General features: G+C 39.0%; 2 protein-coding genes across 4 annotated transcripts in view; one reads left to right on the top strand and one right to left on the bottom strand.

The window, feature by feature from the left end:
- The window catches only part of LOC110058233 (ADP-ribosylation factor-related protein 1-like), a 46863-nt gene that overhangs the window by 15415 nt on the left and 11843 nt on the right, over positions 1-19605 (top strand). The window contains exons 7-8 of one of the 3 annotated variants that reach the window (XM_089280597.1): positions 8920-8998; positions 9583-10713. The exons of the other annotated variants lie outside the window; for them this stretch is intronic. Of the exons in view, the coding sequence (XP_089136723.1) occupies positions 8920-8998; positions 9583-9726 (223 nt within the window). The 3' untranslated portion in view covers positions 9727-10713. Of the gene's footprint in view, positions 1-8919; positions 8999-9582; positions 10714-19605 lie in introns of those variants that run through there. 3 annotated transcript variants of the gene reach the window in all.
- LOC110058232 (uncharacterized) lies at positions 16147-17788 on the bottom strand. The gene has a single exon (XM_020764830.2). It carries the CDS (start codon positions 17644-17646, stop codon positions 16531-16533), a length of 1116 nt encoding a protein of 371 aa, XP_020620489.2. The 5' UTR covers positions 17647-17788; the 3' UTR covers positions 16147-16530.

The following is a 19605-nucleotide window of genomic DNA, read 5'->3' on the forward strand; positions in this document are numbered from 1 at the left end:
AGTAAAACATAATGAAGCGAAGCAATTTTGGGTACAAACAGTTTATAACGAAAAACTGCAGAAGTAACTTAGTATAGTTTACATTTGTCGCAAGGATCGAAGCACGCGATCTCTGTCTTGACACTGTGGGCCCATTCGTACTTGCGATGAATCGTACATTTTTTTCCCTATTCTCGCGGCTATTGTCGTAAGTTTATCGTGGAAAGACATGCTATTGGAGGGGGGAGGGGGGAGGGAGGAGGAAGCCTGCGAAAAGAGCCGTCCTTCCTCGGTAGCGCTGAAAGCGTCAAAGTATTTTTGGTTTTTGTACATTGACAATAACCGTTGTGATCTCCGCTTTTCTGCACGCTCCTCCCATACGGGTTCAATGTTTCCTTACCCCTGTGCCCATGTTACCCTGTTCTTAATAGGGCTCGCATTTCTTTGATCTCCGGTGCTACAGGATCAATTCTTCTTGTACTTCAGTACTTGTTTGTATTATGACTACCTGTGAACAAAGTCTGTCTCACAACAGCACACCCACAAGTAATTTGCTCCAACATATCAGTGATTAGTACAGAGACCCACAGGCACTAAGTGTATAGCATCATGTGCAAGAATGTCAAGAATAGAATACTAGGACTGTGTCTGAAGACAATGAACCAAACGCACACATGATTCAGTTTTAAATTTGTACAGAAGGGGATTTCTGTTGGTTTTAGACGTTCAGGTTTTGTCAAATCCTCAAATTTTGCGACTGCATAAGAGTTCGATGTAAGTAGAGTCCCCTTTCGGTGTGTTTTTGCCTTTCTTTTGTAAATAAACCATTCAAGTTAACTGAACTGCAATGATTTCGACATGACTCCATTTGGAAAATCTTCAAGAAATTAGCAAAGTGAGATTTTATCCTCGCTGCCGCCAGTGATGACTGAATTGCTTAGTCTGCTGACGGAATTAGAAGCTTTTTATTTGGCGGGTGCAAATACAATGCGCTTTAGAAAACCAACACTTAATCTAGTTCGGGTCGAGGCAGGTTCACAGAACAATGATTTATAGTTTTACTGGTTTAAAGTATCATTGGTCTTCAAAGTGTTGTTTTATTTAGCCCCATATGATAGACAAGAAACAGATTATCCGCAACGAAAAAACCTTCAATTTCTTAACAGTACTTTTTTGAAAGGAGAAGCTATTATGTGCTATTGGAATTGCAAGTGGTCTAATATTGCCAAGCTCGCTTTTCCTCAAAGTGTTTGATTGCATGTAGTTTTCAGGAACGTAAATGTGTTGCATGCATGGTAGGATTAGTGGTGTTGTAAAATTCCACACTGAGTAGGAGGGCGGGGGGGTGGGGGGTGGAGGGAAGGATACTCAGTCCCGGTGACTACAAATTGTATAAGCTACAGCAGAAAAATTGGAGAAACCCTTAATCAGTTTTTTTATTATTCTTCTAGTTTTATACATGCCGAAGAAAACGTAAACTGGAAGTTGACTTTTTTTCGGAGGTTCGTCTTGAAATCCGGAAAATTAAGTATGAAAAGTGAAGCTGGCTGAAATCCGATCGCTGTCGCCATTGCATTGTTGGCCCCATCTTGTTAAGTACCTTGCGGACCTTCTTTGCGGTCGCGATCGAACCTAATGCACGTGAGAAAAGAATTGTTACCCAGGATACAGATGATATTTTTTTCCATCGCTCTTCAAAATGTACTCAGAATTACATGTTTCTGGAAATTAACATCTTCTCGATGTTGAACTGTTTTATGTTTTCGTCGGAGAGAGACAGTGCGATAAAACTACTTGACATGCCTCACTAAAGGTAAATTCCCCTTTACGTGCATAAAATGGTGCCGCGACGACGAACAGGTCTTTTGCACGAACTCTATTTAATGTAACTTTTGGATTGTATGATTGGCTAGAAGCCATGTTGCAGTATATATCTCTATAAAACGTACCAGACACGTTCCATTAGAATTGTCCACAGGAATAAAGAGTATTTGGTCTTTTGTTATACAGACATTTCATATCAGGCGTCAGAAATCGAATTAGAACACTCTGTGAACTTGAGACAGCTGAGGAATTCGGCTCGTGTTTCACATTGTTGCTGTCCTCCCCGGCTGTCCTCACTTTACTTGTCACAGCAACTATACAGAACCACAGAAACTGAATACTTTCTATTTCTTGAATGATTTCTTTTTTCTTTGAAGTAATTATTTTTAAATCTGCCACTAGTATTGCAGATGCCTAATTTCCGGAGAAAGCGTTTAATTCGTTTTTGATGAGGGGCAAATCTTCCGGTAAAAGTCCCCAAATGGCCATCTTGTCTGTTTCGCCATCTCGTAACTCCGTCTTGTCAACGTATATTTTACGGAAATTGCCTTTAACTTACCTAATTGCGGTTAAAATGAAGATGGACGGCTTTCTGATGTGTCAGGAAATGTTGCGTGCATCTTTCAGCACTGAAGCTTTGATAAATGACTGCAAGTGCCCTCATATTAGTGATTCAGTCAAGAAGAGCTTATCTTATAATGCCACGAAATTTTCTTCTCGAAATACAAGAGAAGTTAAAAATTTTGACTTCAGTGCTGTGTAATCATATGCTGAATAAGACTTATCTTCCTCTACAAAAGAAGGGGCGATATGACCGACAATTGATACAGTCTATTGTGACATTATTATCATAATTGTAAGTCAAAAAGGGTCCATTTGTCAACTTAAACAGTTGAGGCTCTTAAAGAACGCCTCGCAATGCAGTAGTCAAGCTTTGTATTTTTCAGTTTCAGTACTCGGTATTCAAATGAAAACGGGCTGTGAATTTCCAGAGTATTGGTTTTCCAGACTTTCAGACAGGGTGGCGCGTAATTAAATGTTGATATTTTATCATTTTGTCAGAATACCCGAATTAAAGAAATTAATTCAAGATGTGAATAACCACGAGACAATCTGGGGAATTCTTTAAAAAAAATTGTTTGCAATGCGACTGACCGGCTCCAAAAGATCGTAACAACTAAACCCGTTTGGTTTGAATACGCTTTTTTTCTCTCTTTGAAGTTACGTATGCAATCTATAATAGATCATACACTTGAGGGTAACTATATGCAAGCAACTTCAGCAAAATAAAATAGTTTTAGTTCGCTTCCAAGCTGCTCTGACATGGCGTGGAAGCTTAGGATCAGGCGAAGTTGATCCCAAGAAACCCGTTAGGGACATCCCTGGAATATTCCAGTGAAGACCCGAGTGGCATCTAAGTTGACGTTTGTCTTGAGTGTTTTGGTATCAAGCTGCCTGCTTTACTTTTCTCCAACTCGTAGTGTTGTAGAAATTTGGTTCAGCAAAGATCATGCTTGGATTAACGCCAGTGCGGCTACGACTTTGAAGAATTAAAAAAACAAATAAGAGTAGCTTCTTAAATTATTTTCGCGATGAAATAAAAAATGCTTTGCCTATGTTTTTCAAGAAGAAACTTTTGTCTTTCTTTATTAAAATGATAAAGTATAAATGTGGTTTACCAGTAAGAAAGGCGTCCTAGCTCATCCTCGGTTTTTCCAGTCTTCCACTCAAGAATTGACGGGTATCGCAACAATCACAAACTCGAACAACATTTTTCTTTTTTACTGTCGTCTTAAAAATTAAGTGATTCTCGCACAGTCCGAGGTCACTAGTTCACGATCGAGATTCCTCACTCCTCTCACCGTATGATATGATTTTTGTCTATACTTCCCAAACGGCAATGGATAGCAGCAATCATAAAGCGCTACCTCGAAAGATATTGTTCTTGACGTCATGCTGTGCAGTTTATGTCAGTGACCGATGATATTGCGCGATAGAATTGAAGCATGGATAGGAATGTGAAATGTCATCCTGTCATTTTTCACTAGAGATTTAATTCCACATCGAGGTCCCCTAACCGTGTACAAAATTCACCGCCTTATTGCAAGCAAGGCTGGTCACCTTCCATCGTGAAGCCACCACCATCTTTATCCTTTGGGAAGAGAAATCAGGGGAGAGCAAGGGTCCTGCTCACAAACTACTTCCCAGATTTCTCTCGCCAAATAATTTAAAATGGCTACGGTCCCACGGTTCAGCCTGGCCGGAAGAGTTCAGCATAAAAAGATAGAGGGAGTATTTTAACAGTGGCGTCCCTTAGCTTAGGCAGGAGTTCATTGGCTTAGCTGATCGTGATATCGGTGTTCACTGGCTTTGATATGATGATAATTAGATGCTTGCTCTTGCTAAACAAATATCATGAACTTAGCAGATGTATGAGGATGTAACTCTCCTTATACAAAAATTGGGGAAGGGGAAAAAATTGGAGTTTCCTGTCCCTCCCCTATATTCACCCCGCTGTATTAATCCTGTTCTGCCAACAAACATGTCCATTACAGCACGTTTCCCGAGCTCATTTAGAAACCTAATTTTTCATTTAAGTAGGATAAGCTTATTCTAACGGTGTAACAGCTTGAGAAGAATGTTTAGAATATTTGCTTTATTGCTAGGCGGGAGTTACAGCGGGATTTGCTCTGCTCCCTAGCGTGAGAGATCAAGTGGTCTTGTTATATTTACTGTTAATTATTCCATAACAGCAGGCAAGGTTATACCGAAAATAAGGTCAGAAGGCACTACGTGCCAGAATTCATACCACAGAACTATCTGTCAAATTCCGAAGTGAATTCCTCCCTTTTTCTTTTTTTTTTTTTCAATTTTCTTGTTTTGTTTTTATTTTGAGTAAAAGGTTACATCCTCAAGTGTAGTCATTCGTGGAAACAAATAAATCATATCTTCACAGTGAAATTGAAAGTGAAAGTAAAAGTGTGTTCATCTTCACAGTGAATTGAAATTGAAAGCAAAAATGTGTCCGTCCTCACAGTGAAATTGAAAGTGAAAGGTTAAGTGTATTCGTCTTAACAGTGAAATTGAAATTGAAAGTGAAAAAACGTTCGTCTTCACAGTGAAATTGAAAGTGAAAATAAAAGTGGAAGTGAATGTGAATGTTCAGGTTCAGTTGTGAGAATTCACACTTTCTCGCATATCACGCCATTTGATGCCGAACTAGCTGCGTGCCTTAGGCGCCTCAGCGGCTCCCTAACGTTCCTTTAATAACACCAACACTGTCCCTTAATGAGAAACGCAGGAAGAAACAGTTCGACTCAAGCTTGTTCAATAGTGTTTGCAAGACTGGCTGTCTGAGCTGACCACTTCAGACTCAAACGTTCCGCTTGTCATAGTTTATTTACAGTTCATCGAGGCTTATGACTCATTATCAAATTGTTAACGTCGGATAATGCATTACTAGCTTGCTTCTTGGTTTCGATGAGTATACCTACGTTACATGGCAAATGACACGGCAAGCCTCGCTTAGTTTATGATTTTTTGCCGGTATCAAAGTTAGTTACTAAAGTTTGAAGTAACAACTCTTCTTACTTTTCGCCACACGTTGATTACAATGCTGACGTCGAGAATTTGGCAGTACATCAAGAGAATTACCTCACGTTGTGCAGTTAGTTTGTTACTATCATCGCTACGCACGATGCTAAGACAAGTACAGTACCTATTTATCACTCTTGCTACACTTTGTTTTTCTTTTTTTGTTTTTGTTTTTTTAAAGAGTCTTTTTTATCAGAATATTCATGCTGAAGCTGGCGAAATTTTAAAAAAACATATTAGCTGTATACCCCAGGCTGATATTTTGTCAAGGACATATTTTTGGGTGAACTGTAAAAATAATAAAATAAAATCACATGTTTTTGAATGAATTATTTTTAACCATTGAAAAGTTTGGTGCGCAATGTATCACAAAGCAGACGCCAGACATCCTTTTATTTAATTATAACTGAGATACATATTGACTATACTCTATAATCTAAAAATGTACACAACAACACTTTCAGCCCAAAGTAAAGTCAGCAGGAAAATAATATTATCTAGCTTGGGCATAAAAATATTCATTCCTACTTTAAAGAAGAGTGTACTTTAACAGCTGAATTAAGCTGAGAATTTTTGCTCAAAAATGTCGGGTTTTTTGTTTCGTCTGAAAAATTATTCGAATAATCGGAAGAAGAACAAAGGTACAGCGGAGAAACTACGTCAACGTAAGATATATTTGTCGAAAGGTTATGATGGCCGTCAGTGAAACAAAATCTCGAAAAGTTCACAAAATGAGAAGAATGCAAAAGTGAGCCAAAATTTATCTGTGACGAGAGATAACTGTCTCAAGTTTCTTGCAGCCGACGACCAACGTCTGGCCGGGCGCAAAACAGTTACTTTTGTTACTCTACACAAGTGATCGTGATCTGCTTGAAACAATAGTGCAATGAATTAAGATGCTAATTGATACACCATTGCTTTCATTTTAACGACCATTCCACCGTAGTTTAATAAATATTTGCGGGTTCCGGAAACGGACGAGTGCTTGATCTCAGGTGGTACAAGATTCGTCAACCACAAAACATGGGTTATAAATTCCACACCTATTTTGCTAGCAGAATGGGGTGCTTTGAAAAAACAACTTCTTGTGCTGTCAGACATCCAACAAAAACTGTGAATATCACTTGCATTGTTGGAGATCGATAGATTTTTTCCCCTTCCTTCAGTTACGCAATATTAGTTCCCTTCACGTGGAATGTCCCGAGACCTTGGCACGCTAGAAAGTGGTGATAAATTTGCTTGATCTTCTAACCTTTTGCAGAGTGGTACAAGGTTCCCCAACCACAAGATAAATTTCACTGGACTGAATCCAAGAGCAATCGTGTACGTGCTCTTCCCAAATTAAAAGCTTTATGCATGTACGTGAGTTTTTGTAAACAAATTTGGATCAATTTAGGCAATTGACTTTTACGTCACAATCTCCAGCTCCGCTGTAGGATAAAGAGAGATTCTAGAATAGTTCTGCTTTAATTTCTTCGTTTCTAGCTTTCCTTGTATGTTACATCTGACCTTTATGTATACGTTACAATTTCGATTTGGAACCTTTACAACTTTAGACCTTCCCACTCAAACTTACTCAAACTGACATGCGCTGATTAAAACAGTTTGTAAATTCCTGCACGGAGTTTGTGCTCAAAAGAAAAATAAACATGCCAACTGTTAGCCAAAAGTCACCCACGTACGAACACGATTTTCAAGAACTGTTGTTTCCTGCCGCTGACATAAAATGCCTGAATAATGAGAACTTTATTAGTACAAGGGCAGTCCCGAAAATAAAGACGTTTACAGCTGTTTCAAGGAATGTTGTCCTACAACTGGGCGTAAAAGCGTACGCGCAACGTCTAAAGGTGTTTTAAGGATAATAATGAGAATTTTATTGGTACAAGAGCAGTCACGAAAAAAAATTGTTTACAGCTGTTTCAAGAGAGTTTCTTCTACAACTGGGCGTAAAAGTGTACGCGGTAATGTTTTCTTTAAGGCAAATGGTAGTTCACGACCTTTTGAGTGAAGCTCTAAGTGTTTCATCCTGATGGAAGGAAACATCACAAACACGTGCATTTATGCATTCTCCTTGCCCTTTCTTCCTCCTCCTTGCTGAAGCACCGTAGACGGACCTCAATCAAGCCATGGCAAACCTAACTACCCATGATTTCAGTCGGAATTGTCGCGAACACTTTTACTCTTTTGTGTGACAACTGCATGGCATTTTCAAAGCAACAGTATGTAATATGTTCTCGGTGTATCCTTAAAGGCCATAACCCGATTTCAAGACGGGAGGCAAATTCACGCCCGTTTGCACGCCAAAATAGCAAAATCTCTAATCCATTTTCAGTTTAAGACACCTCAAAAATTATACCCTTGGAGTTAGTGTGTACCCCCGCAACCTTCCGGGAATGTATGAAAGGAAGTTATAATACAACGTTTATGCAATGTTTGACGACATTTCATCGTGACAGGCTTCAATGTGTCTCACGTTTTTGGTTATTTTTAGTGACTAAATGTTTCCAAACCTAAAAGATTTCGTTTCAGTTATTCTGGATTATTCACTGTGTAAGCGGAAACGCTTAGAGTACAAAGTAAAAATAAAGCCATTGTTTTGAACAATGCTGTCATTGTTGATAGACAATGGAGTACTTTAATGATTTGCGTTTTCTCCTCTGCCAAGACCTTAACCTTGGTTACATGTTACACAACAGACATCAACACGGTCAAGTTCACCGGTATTTTGTTGCACCAATCCAAAATAAAGTCGTTCTGGCTTATCAAAATAAGAAGATAATATCTTAACATGTTTTATCAGCGCCCTGTTGTTATAACTTCTCGATATTTGCTGCAAAATTGGGTCCCAAGCTGAACATGTTGAGATGTCAAATTACTATTTGCGCATTTGCAGTCGATATTATTGAATTTCATAGTTGTTAACTTTATTCAAAAGCTAGCTATCAAGTTTAAAGGAAGATGCTCAGTAAAATTAACTTTGGAAGAGATGGAGATATTAAGCTTAAGTTTAAAAAAAAACAAAAACACGCGTAGTGGAAAAGAGAGATGTCAAATTTAGCCAGGGTGTGCAAAGGTTAAAGGAAGCTGTGCGAATGATTACATGGTTTCGTTGCTACTGTTGTTGTGGATTGTTTTGTTTTTTGTTTTTTGTTTTTTTCTTTTTACCAACATACAATGTTTCCTTCAAATCGAGTGAATACTCAAGTTTAGTTTATTCTTACGTAGAACAATTTCAAGAAAGAATAATAAGCCAAGAAGAGATTGCCGTGAGATTGCGAACAAGGAACTGACTCCATGTCGAATGGGGGAATCAAATAAACCATAGGAACGCGGTAACTATTACCACGCTAAACATTGCTTATTTGAAGTGTAAGTGTCCTGATCGAGTTAACTTTGATCCTAAACGACATTGGTATGCGAGTGTTACAACAAAATGGTTAAAAAAAGCAGTAAGGATATTAAACCTAATTATTGGCCGAAAATGAAAGACTGACACTTTGATCATTTACATTGCATATCTAGGGTTTTCCTGAAGTGTTGTCAGTCCTGTTTCTGCACTGGAGAACTTAAGCTTCGTAACAGCTTAGCAACTGATAAGCAGGTTCGCGGTTTTTTTGTTTTTGTTGTTTTTTTTCTTTATGGTGATGCAAGGTCAGTTTTCATTGTGAAACAGTGACCGTTAGCTTGAAGTTTTGTGTGTTGTTTAGTTTATATTTTGTTTTACTTTATAATTATTATTATTATTATTATTATCGTCCTCACGTAATGTTTGCTTAGAGTCCTTAGGGCCGAGACCAAACCATGGTCCTGGGGCACTAGGGGATAGCCAGTTTTTAGCTTGATAGCACCCTCCTCAAAATGTGTGCTGTACCTAGCAAGGTTATCTTTATTATTATTATTATTATTATTATTATTATTATTATTATTATTATTATTATTATTATTATTTCTTTTTTGGCGAAGTCTTTCAGTGAGGTGAGACATAATTGGACTCGCATGTTAGTTTATTGAATTGTAAAAATGTCGATATGTAAAGTGGCCGGAATTCTTCCTGTTACCAATTTATTTGTGACTTGATTCTCTGAATATAGACTTAGTTAGCAGAAAACAGGAAATAATAGATTACCGTGAGGATTTTTAAAAAAAAATAAATATCATAAGTGTATTTCTTTGATCCCATTTTAGACTTGCAGATGGCTGGCTAATCAACATGTACTTCATGAATATAATTACGTGATAAGTCGTCTTATTTCAAGTTGTTTTTCTCCATACAAATGGCAAACAAATGAGGAAAGGGCCGGGAAAAGTTTATTAGATTTGAAGGTTTAAGGTTTCGTAAGCAGTTTTAAACAGATTTAATGTTTTCCTGTATTAAGTGATTAATGTTGTTCTAGTTGTTTTTGTGGTTATTTTACAATGAGTCTTTTTGTTCAGTCGGACGCAAACGACATGGAAAAAATTTTCTTTGGACGGAATGTTGACTGTTCACGTGACGAAACATACTGACGTAATGAAAATTAGCTGTTTATAACTTAAGAAATCTCTTGACATGTAATTCCAGCTGAAATTACTGAATGCTATTATTATGTTTGCTTTAAGTAACCTCTACTTTTAATTTCCTCTTGCCATGGCTTGTACACAGCTAACAAAGTTTGAGCTTTACCAGTTCTGTGTAAAATTCCTCAGTGATCTCAATTCTTCGAAGTCAGTTAACACGTTAACGACTGCTTTAATACCAAAGCCCTAAAATCATGCTCAAACGTTCGATTTTAAGAATTTGTGTTTCCTCTCAAATGTAGAAGGACCACATGCTGAATCGACTAAGAAGATATTTAATAACGATCTCTAGTTATAAAGTTAACCTTCAGTGAGATGAAACAATCGAAGTTCAGAGCACTGTCGCAGGCAATAGAGAGCTCGTCGTATATAATCTTGTTAGCTTAAGAAGTCTTACAATAATTGAAGCAGCCAGCCTGTGACTAGAAGGCCTAATTGTACATAGATGATAAGAGCTACCTCGGCGCGGTTGTTTTCGTTGTATAAAAACATGAAATGCACACATACACAAAGGAAAAAAAACATTTAGCCCAAACCAGAAACAAAGGTCCCTTGTAATGTGAATACTTGTTTGATGTGAGTAGATTGCACTTTTCGTTGTAATAGGCTGTTGAGTTTAACGATGAAATGAGCAAGGCATCTGTTCATTACAGCGGGCAAGTATTCTTTATAATGCAGTGTATGCGTTGTAACTACGGACATTTTCCCAGAAAGACATTATTACGAATGGGCAAAATGCAAAAAAAAAAATAATAATAACTTCCTGCGGAATTCATTTTTATGGTGTCATCACGAGGTGCTGCCCTGTTTACACGATAATTAGAGATTTAAAAATACCTTCAAGGCCAGTATATATCAACGATACCTATATAAGGGTGTATCCTGCATGTTTCACGCGAAGGGGCAGGGGTGAATAAAGACGCTTAGATTAGCATTTTCCATTTCTAGATAAGAGTATTATCCAAAGTTAAAGCCTTGTATTTAGGGAAATACGTACGTATGAAGGTAGGGCAATTAAAAAAAAACCGCAAGCAGTTATTGTGTCGCTTCATGATTTGAAATGAACCAGAGCAGATCGAGGGTCAAGCAAATAAATTTGTTGATGGCCAACTGTTTAAGGTGAATGGCTATATTTTTTTAACCAGATGTAATTGCTTTGTGACCTCAAAGTCAGCATTTAAAATTCATTTGACGCAGATAAGTTCTGACCGAGTACTAGAATGAAGGAAAATACCTCGTGTATACATAAGCCCAAGTAAATCTCGTCATTTAGCAGTACATGTTACCTCTACGGTTCAAGTATAAAAACACACGAGGCTTTCCGTGGGGCATTTTCAAATTATTGAGTAACCCTTTCGGCTGTAAGTGAAGTGTTTAGAGGTGTTTGAAGGATCCCAAATTTCACAGCTGCATTGCATTACAGGGCGTTTATCAGTAAAATCATTTGGAACAAAGGAATGCACACTTTGACGCACCCTTGTCTATCTTTTTTTTTTTTTTTTCTTTTTTAATTTAATTGTTGCTCCTCTTCATTGCAGAATATTTATTTATTCATTTATTTTTTCTCGGTATGATGCTTTTTGATTTTTGATATATGTGATATGTCACATTATTCCAGAATACTCGTTCGTGTCTGATGGAGGGCTGTGATACTTGTTTGTAAGGACGTCATCGAGACTGAGAACTTCGTGACAACTTAAAACGACAGTAGTTTTAGCCACATTGCAGAATATCTTGTAATGCGAATTTTCTGGATCAACTCCACTCTTCGAAGCACCAGAAAATATCACACATGACCGGACATTACTCAGGGGCACCCAACGACCGTTTTCTCTCTAATGCTGTTAGATGCTGTTTTAGGCTTTCTGGAGTACTTTTAAAGCTCTGTAGGTTAATTTTAGGTTGCACTAAAAAAATTTTATCTGTTCGGATATTCTAGGGGAACTTGAGTATTCTCGAATTTATTAGGACTTTTTTGTCCATTTCCCGAAAACCTTAGGTCTTATCGCCTTTCCGAAAATGATAGCTGACCTTTTTTCGGTACTCAAAACGACATTTTCAACAGTCCGAAAACAACAGACAGTAAATTTCTCATGTCACGAAAGTTCGAGGTGCCAATTCTCTCAAGAAAATCAGAGGGGATTAAAAGCCTTCCGAACAGATAATTTACCGAAACGATCCGTTGGGTGCCCCTGATTACTGATTTTTATTCAATTTTTTTAAGGTAAATTCCCATATTTATTAATAGTTCTATGGAATAACAGGTGGTCCAAGATAGCTTCACGTCCCTACAACGTTGTATATCAAGTTAAAGTTATGCTCCCGTTTGTAGCATCATAAACGACGACCTTGTGCCGTTAGTGATTGTTCAAACAAAGCAAAACCCTACTTATTGTTGTTCTCCGTGGGATTGACATTTCATGATGTTTCTGTCAACTGCGCAGCAAACATTTCGAAATTTGACTTTTTCGATGGAAAACCACAAACCACAAGGCTGCTAAAAGGGTCAACACTTCAACGGGCAAACTATCATCAGGAAATCCGGACTTTCTCGCCTTGGTGTCTGTTCAAACTTCCTGGAGGAACCAGCATAGATAACTGTCTCTTACGATTAAAACTATTTTGTTGCAATTGAAACTACTTTTGTTTTGATTTGATTACATGGGATCCTTCATGTAGGTTGGAAATCTGAAAAGAAAAATCCTACAATACGTGCCTGCTGTTATGCGGGCTGTAATTTTACTGCAGATCAATAACGCCAAAGGGGAATGGGTCCCGGCTTGTCACTCAGATTTAAGTACATAACCTTGAGCGTTGTTTTTAACGTTTGTGTTTGTGAGAAAAGATGGCAAAGATATATTGTCTGGCACAGTTGTGCGAAAGTGACGGCAGTATTTAGGCTGTTAGAAATTAGGCTTTTAAATTGGTTCTGCGAAAACAACGACTGTTACATCGGTCTGAAGAATCAAGTCTCGATAAAGATACCAAAGAGAAATTTGAAAGTATATACTTTAACCTTTCGGATCAGCATCAAATTAATTCTTTCCACGTTTCTGCAATTAATTAACCTTAGGGAGAATTCATGGTTTCGAAACGCCTTGAGGAAACTTAAATTATCTTGGAATTTGTAATGTAGTTATTCCTTTCTCCCTTGCGCAATCAATTATTGAAGGGAAGTTAGTTTTGTTATTAAAAGATTAAAATTCAGCATTTCCTTGTAAAGAAGATTTACTAAGTCCATCTAGGCTATAAATCGTTATTTTTTTGCTAATTAGCTTTTCGAAGGTATCTGTCATTTTGTTTCGAGGTAGTCCTGGGGTAAAATTGAAAATCTACTAGTGATTCAGCCAGATTTCCTTCATTAAGTGCTACAATGTAAGGACTTTAAGAGGGTTTTTTTTTTATCTTATAAAGTAAAGTCTTCCTGAAGATGCTCTGAAATACTCTAAATCTGTTGGCAACTATGAATGCTTTGGTTTGGCAGAGGTTTTTGGCTCCCGCCATGCAATCTCGCTGTGACCTTGACAGAGAATGTCATTTGAAATCAGAGTGGAATTTGAACAAGGCGTATGTCAATGTATTTTGATCAGGAACTTCTGTTAGTCTAAACTCCTTGCTGAGCAGTTTAGAAAAATCAGTTTAAAGACTAAAAATGCGTCTGACGAGACACGTTTCTCTACCAAATCTTCTAAGCTTGCATCAGTGATCAACCACATTGTGAACAAAATCTTCTCAATCGGCTTTGCACGATGTTTTGAGAATTAATTTTGACGCAAACTGTAATGAATCGTTCAGGAAAAGTACACGCATTCCATGGTAATTATGTCATCTTTAAATGAATATGCAGCTTAAATCACCGTTATTTTCTATCCTGAAACTTTTTGTGGTGCGAGTACTTAGCTATTTTGCAGTATGTTAAAAGCCTATCGTCGCTATCTTCCTACTCAAAACAGGATGCACAGCACAAGTTTGCTTTTGCTTTTCCATGGCAATCCTCGAGATATCGATTTGGGATGTCAACTCTCTGTTCTCTGTGAAGGACAGACAGTTTTCGATTTACTTAAATAGTGTTACATCTCTGAAACTTAGAAGCACTCATTTTAGTCGGACAACAACCACAAGAAAACCTCCTCGCTAATACTTGAGCTAAAAATCTTAGACGATAGGGAAAGGGATGTACTTGAAAGAGATGGGTTATAATGAACGCCCTGCTGTGTGGGAAAAAACCCAAAACGAGTTCACACATATCTCTCTCGCATCAGATCATTTACTAATTATTGCTTGATAAGACTGATCTTGTAACTTGCCAATACTCATTTTCCACACGTGTTTTTCAGCTTAGATTTGACATCATTTGGCTCCTAATTCTTGGCTATTAGCAACGGATTCCCAACGACAAGAAAACGGATTGAAATTTCTCATCAATACAAGCCAATTCTCGCCGGCTTTTGTCGGCGATGTTAAAAATCCGTACGCCGGTCGCGTGTTGCTCTTGTCGCAAGCCACACTCCAAACGAACAAGTTGAAACCAAACTCTTGTTTCTAAAGTAAACTGTTTGCCCATTAATCATGAATAATCGATACAATTTGCTCGAATGATCCCATGAGTGCTCTTAAATTTTTTTCTGTGTTTAAAATTGAAGGTCAGTAATATTAAAACAACCTGAATGGAGCGCAACCAGCCATATTTATTGGGAAATGTTCAATCAACAGGAGGGAAAAAATGTGTTTTATATTAATTTTGGAATTCCGGGCAATTCTAGACATGTTTCCTTTCCCATTCCACATCATTATCAGGTCTACGATTACGATCGTGTAAAAGATAAACGCGTAAGCGCTTTAAATAGCGAAAGTGAAAATGCACAGTGAGCGCATTTCGGCAAATTTCTAGTTTTTCTCTAACCCTACTCCTGAATTTTAACCGAAACAAATCCCACACCAGGGATTAACAATGCTATTCGCAGCAATCCAGGTTCTGCTAGCTTTGAGAAGGACGTTTTTTAAACTCAAAACTTTGTTAGAATTTGACTGTCGTCAATTTTTTTGCTTCAAGAATTTCAATCGAAGCACCTTAAGGCACCAATCATTTTATTGTGGGATTGGGAATGTCAACCTCTTGTCAAGTCCATGACCAATTCTAACTTATTAAGCGTCGATTTATAATGTTAACCCTCCATGCCGTTGCAGCGAGATTTGCAACTGCATTGAACGTTTAAAATGAAGGGTTTGTTGTGAAACATCAGCGAAAAAAGATAACAGAAGGGTCTTTAAGGTCTATATTTAGCAAGCGATAGTTTTCTTAGATAACATTGCGCCGATAAAACCTTGCTCTCGATCCTGTATATAATTTAATAAGCGTGGCCAAGATCCAAACGCTCCTTCCCGAAAAGAACTACGCGTGGGCAATTATTTTGAATGCATATTTATTTCGAAGACAGTCGATTTTGGCAACTGTGTGTCAATATTTGAAGTAAGCGAAGGAAGTTGGATACATAACACTAGGCGTGCTAATGAATAATTAGCGCAAATCACGGTTCTTTTGTTCAGAGTGATGTTCGAACAAGCCTAGTTTCCGGTGTGGAAAGAGATTAACACTAGGAGTCAAGAGCGCCATAAAATATCTGAAAACAACTTTTCGCCGAGAAAACGCTTTTCCGGACACGAAGGCTGATCTTCGAGAAGAAAGACTCTTTCATTGACTTGTGGTCATGTGACGTCAGAGAGGTCTGAAATGTATTTTAGAACAAACTCGAAGAGCCAGCTTGTCACGGAGTTTCTCGCCAAGATCACCAAATTATCAAGTTCGGCAAATACGTTCAGCCGTGAATTCGGGCAAGTTATTAAGTTGAAGCGAGTTCGACGCGTTTGTGGATTACTATTGCAAGGTCAAATTTGCTAAAATTCAGATTTACAGTAGGCGCTTTAGGGAAGAAAAAAGTCGATTCCTTCTGTTAGATTATGACAAGTGATGACACATCTCAGTGTGTACTTTGACTTGCGTAAGCCAATCGTTTTCATCGTAGATAACAATCTGTGTAAGCTGCTTTTATGAGCTGTCAAATCGGAGAAAAGTTGGAGAAGGTGACAGTATTTTTTCTTGATTTAACAAGCCGGCCTAAACAAGGATAATTCCGGCACTAATGGCGGTGACATAGCACCGCGCGCACGAACTGATGAAGAACACTAATGAAGCTCATTAACAAATCTTTATTTTAAAAGCGAACCGAAATTTTACATCCAAATATAAACTACGGAAGACTGCACCACGAATGATTTCAACAAACTACGAACGAACTTTGTCCCTCGGCCCCTCGCAGTGCTTCTAGCCTTCAACCGTGCCCATCACTCGTATTTGACCCCTATGTAAACTGTACATTGAAAAATAATTCCATGTATACGCATTTCGCTTGAAAACAAGACAAAACAAGACAGAAACTATTAAACAAATCTAGTTGCCATCGAAAATGAGGGCAGAAAGCTGTCACTTGAAAATATTAAAAAAAGTCTCGGAACCAAGACTATGCGTAATGGAATTTTACAGTCAAAAGTCTGTACTACTCCATCGAAGCTGTGATCTTACCAAACCACATCACACATGATATTCGCTGTTTCTGTGCCGTCCAGGTACTGATCAAATTCTTCTCTGTTGAAATCTCCTTCTGGTAACAGATCTCCGATGTGCTGAGCGAACGAGAAGAGCTGGCTTGTACTGGTATCGTTGTGCTGGAGATGTGTATTCGCGCTACCAGCCATGAGCGGCGAGCTTATTGCCTGAACACTTCCGTTCGTGAAGTAAATAGGGCTGCCAGGCGCTGAGTTTGAAGAAGACACTCCGATGTACGGCGTTGGGGTAGTGGTCTGCGATTTGGGTTGGAGGTTTAACAGAGCGTTTTGAAGGTCTTGCCAGCTCGTTGGGAAATTAAACGCGCTACCAAACTCGCTTGACCCAGGGCTTGTCTCAGGTGTGGGGAGGCTTATCTCGGACAAATTCGGCAAGCTGGAAGTATTTCCGAGATGTGATAGCCTCAGTTCTCCGTTTGCAAAAGGTATCGGGGCAGACGCCTGCCCAAAGTTCAAACCATTACTCTCTGGTGAGCTAAATAGGAGCTGTCCGCAGCCGGCACCTGAAGTGGAGCGCGAGACACTAGCTGTTGATTCTTTGGGATTGCGCACCACTGCACAGTTCGGGGGTGAAGTGGTCATTTTTTTACACACTCTTTTCGGGTGTTTTCTTCTCCTTGGCCTGTATTTGTAGTCAGGATAATCCTTTATGTGTTGCTGTCGCAAACGTTCGGCCTCTTCTACAAATGGTCGTTTTTGCGATCCGTTCAGCGATCTCCAAGCCTGTCCCAGGATTTTACTGAGCTCGGCGTTGTGAAGCTCTGGGTTGGCATCTGCCAGCCGCCTTCGTTCCACTTGCGCCCAAACCATAAACGCGTTCATCGGTCGCTTGATTCTGTCGGAGTCGCTGTCCATAATCGGGTCCTTCTTCGGAGCAGCTCCTTGTTCCAGCGACCCCAGTAATTTAGCATAACTTTCACTCTGTTGCCGCGGCGGTGGCTGGGGTTGACAAGCGATCGGATTGTCAAACCCCAAGGGGTTTAAAATTCGCATTGGAGTTAGCGGAGCAGGGATTCTCTTGTTTCGCATCGTCCTACGATCGGACAGCAGCATCCTTTCACTTTCACGCATAGTGTAGAGCTCTGTGTAATTTCACGCCTGTGACGGACTTGCAGCGTAGGGGATTTTTCTGACTCCAAAAAAATTTGCCAAGCTCCCCGCTGCTACGATGTTCGCGATATGCAAGAACACGTGTGATAGATATGACAGGCGAGTAGAAAATAAAGTCTTTTATCACGTGGTTAATTACGACATTTTTTGTGTAATAATTCCTCGAACCAATCAGAGAGCTTAAATCTTGACAGGTGTCAGCAGTTCAGAAGAGAGCTATCGATCTTGGTGCCAAACTGACTATGCTTTGAAAGGATTTGTGGCTGTATATTTCATGGGTATTTTAAAGAAATATCGGGTTACCCAAGGGTCAAGATTGGGGCTGCAAGCAGGAAACGTGACGTTTTGGCTCCAGCCCACAAATTCCTTGCCAGCAATAGCGCCAAATCGCCGTAAGTGTCGCGTAGAGTGAGTGGAGTGTAATCAGACAAGTTTTGCCTAGAGAGCGGAACCGAACAGATAAAGTTATTTCCTTCCGACACGCCAAGCTGCCCTCATCGAATGAATTTACAATGCGTTTCATTCTGTAACAGACTTCCTTGCAATTAAAATGCGATGTAATGAAATCGTTAGGTGCTATAACATAAGAAACGGGCTCGGTTCAAAGTGCTACCCATATCGGTGCGGTGTCGATTGCATTCGTTGAGCTGTCTTTCGTGTATCAAGAAAACTAAAGTAAACATGTACAGTCCAGAAAAAAAAAAACCCGCTCATCTGAGCGCTTGGACGTGACCATAATATTGACTTTGGGATTAAAAATTCGTCATACTGCAACTTTTTTTTTTGCCAGAAAGAGGTGCCTTTGTATTGGCCAAGGGAAGAGGCGAAACGTTTATAACATATCAGTGTGATTGATTCTTGTAGCAAGTTTTTGACAGTTTTAATAAAACTGTTGTATAATTGTATTGCATTAGTTAGGCGCCTGTTTTGTCCAAACAGAGTTTATATTTGCAAATGTTGCGCCGCGTAGCTATGATATGAAAAGCTAATGGTTGAGAGTCTCGGCCACTGATCCCGCGCATGGGAACCCAAGAATGTGCTAGATTGATCAGCAGCACAGGTTACGTTCTCCAGTTGTGCCTTGTGTCTTTTTACAGCTCCGTTTTCCTTGCAAGTGAAGCTCTTTGAAAAGTGAGTTATTATTTGATATCAGTGAACTTATATTCATGAGCGGGCTTCACGAGCCTGCAGCAGGTGCTCTCAGCTACAGCGAACCCGCCGTTTTGAAAACTGATGGAGCAAACGTGACCCAAACATGACGCCATACGAAGTTTTTTGCATCGAAGTTTTTTTTGGCATTTTTTTCTTTTTCTGAAAATATTCACAATTATTACGCAATGTAAGGGTGTCACTTTTTTGACTGGTCGTCAGTTTGGGGACCAGTGCATGTCGAAGGTGTGCCGCGAAATATGCAGAGCGCTTTTTTGTCATAGTTTATTGACCTTCGACTGTGCGCTTTCCACCCATATGCAGTCCTCAAATTAAACCAGCAAAACTGCAGTCTTTTAAGAGTGGTTAAATGATTTTGCTTTCCAAACAAAACTTACGAGGCAGCCCCGCGAAACAGAGAAATTTGCCTCCTCGTTATGCAACATTGTTGACATTTTTTATCCTCAAAATGAGATAGAAAGCATAATCTGACGTGAGACCGTTACGCTGTGCTTCTGATATCAAAAGATAAGCCGCCATAAGCGATAAGATACGGCAAAAGCAGCTTTTATCATCGGTGTTCTTTGTCAATGTCTCCAGCCGACCTCATTTCAACTTCGCCCTAGAGCCTAGAAATTAGGACTATTGCTGACAGAACATTAATTTGTATAAAGCCGAGAGAGATTCTAAAATACATCATACCCTGTTAGCTGTTCATGCTTGGTGTTGTTTTTTTTATATTTGTTTTTCTGCCGCAATGTCGCCAATTTG

The sequence above is a fragment of the Orbicella faveolata genome, unplaced genomic scaffold, assembly GCF_042242905.1.
Source record: "Orbicella faveolata isolate gen_17 unplaced genomic scaffold, um_ofav_v1 contig_47, whole genome shotgun sequence".
Classification (NCBI taxonomy): Eukaryota; Metazoa; Cnidaria; class Anthozoa; order Scleractinia; family Merulinidae; genus Orbicella; species Orbicella faveolata.

What these genes read in the sequence shown, in the direction of transcription:
- LOC110058232 (XM_020764830.2), bottom strand. Translation starts at nt 17,646, where the DNA reads ATGCGTGAAAGTGAAAGGATGCTGCTGTCCGATCGTAGGACGATGCGA.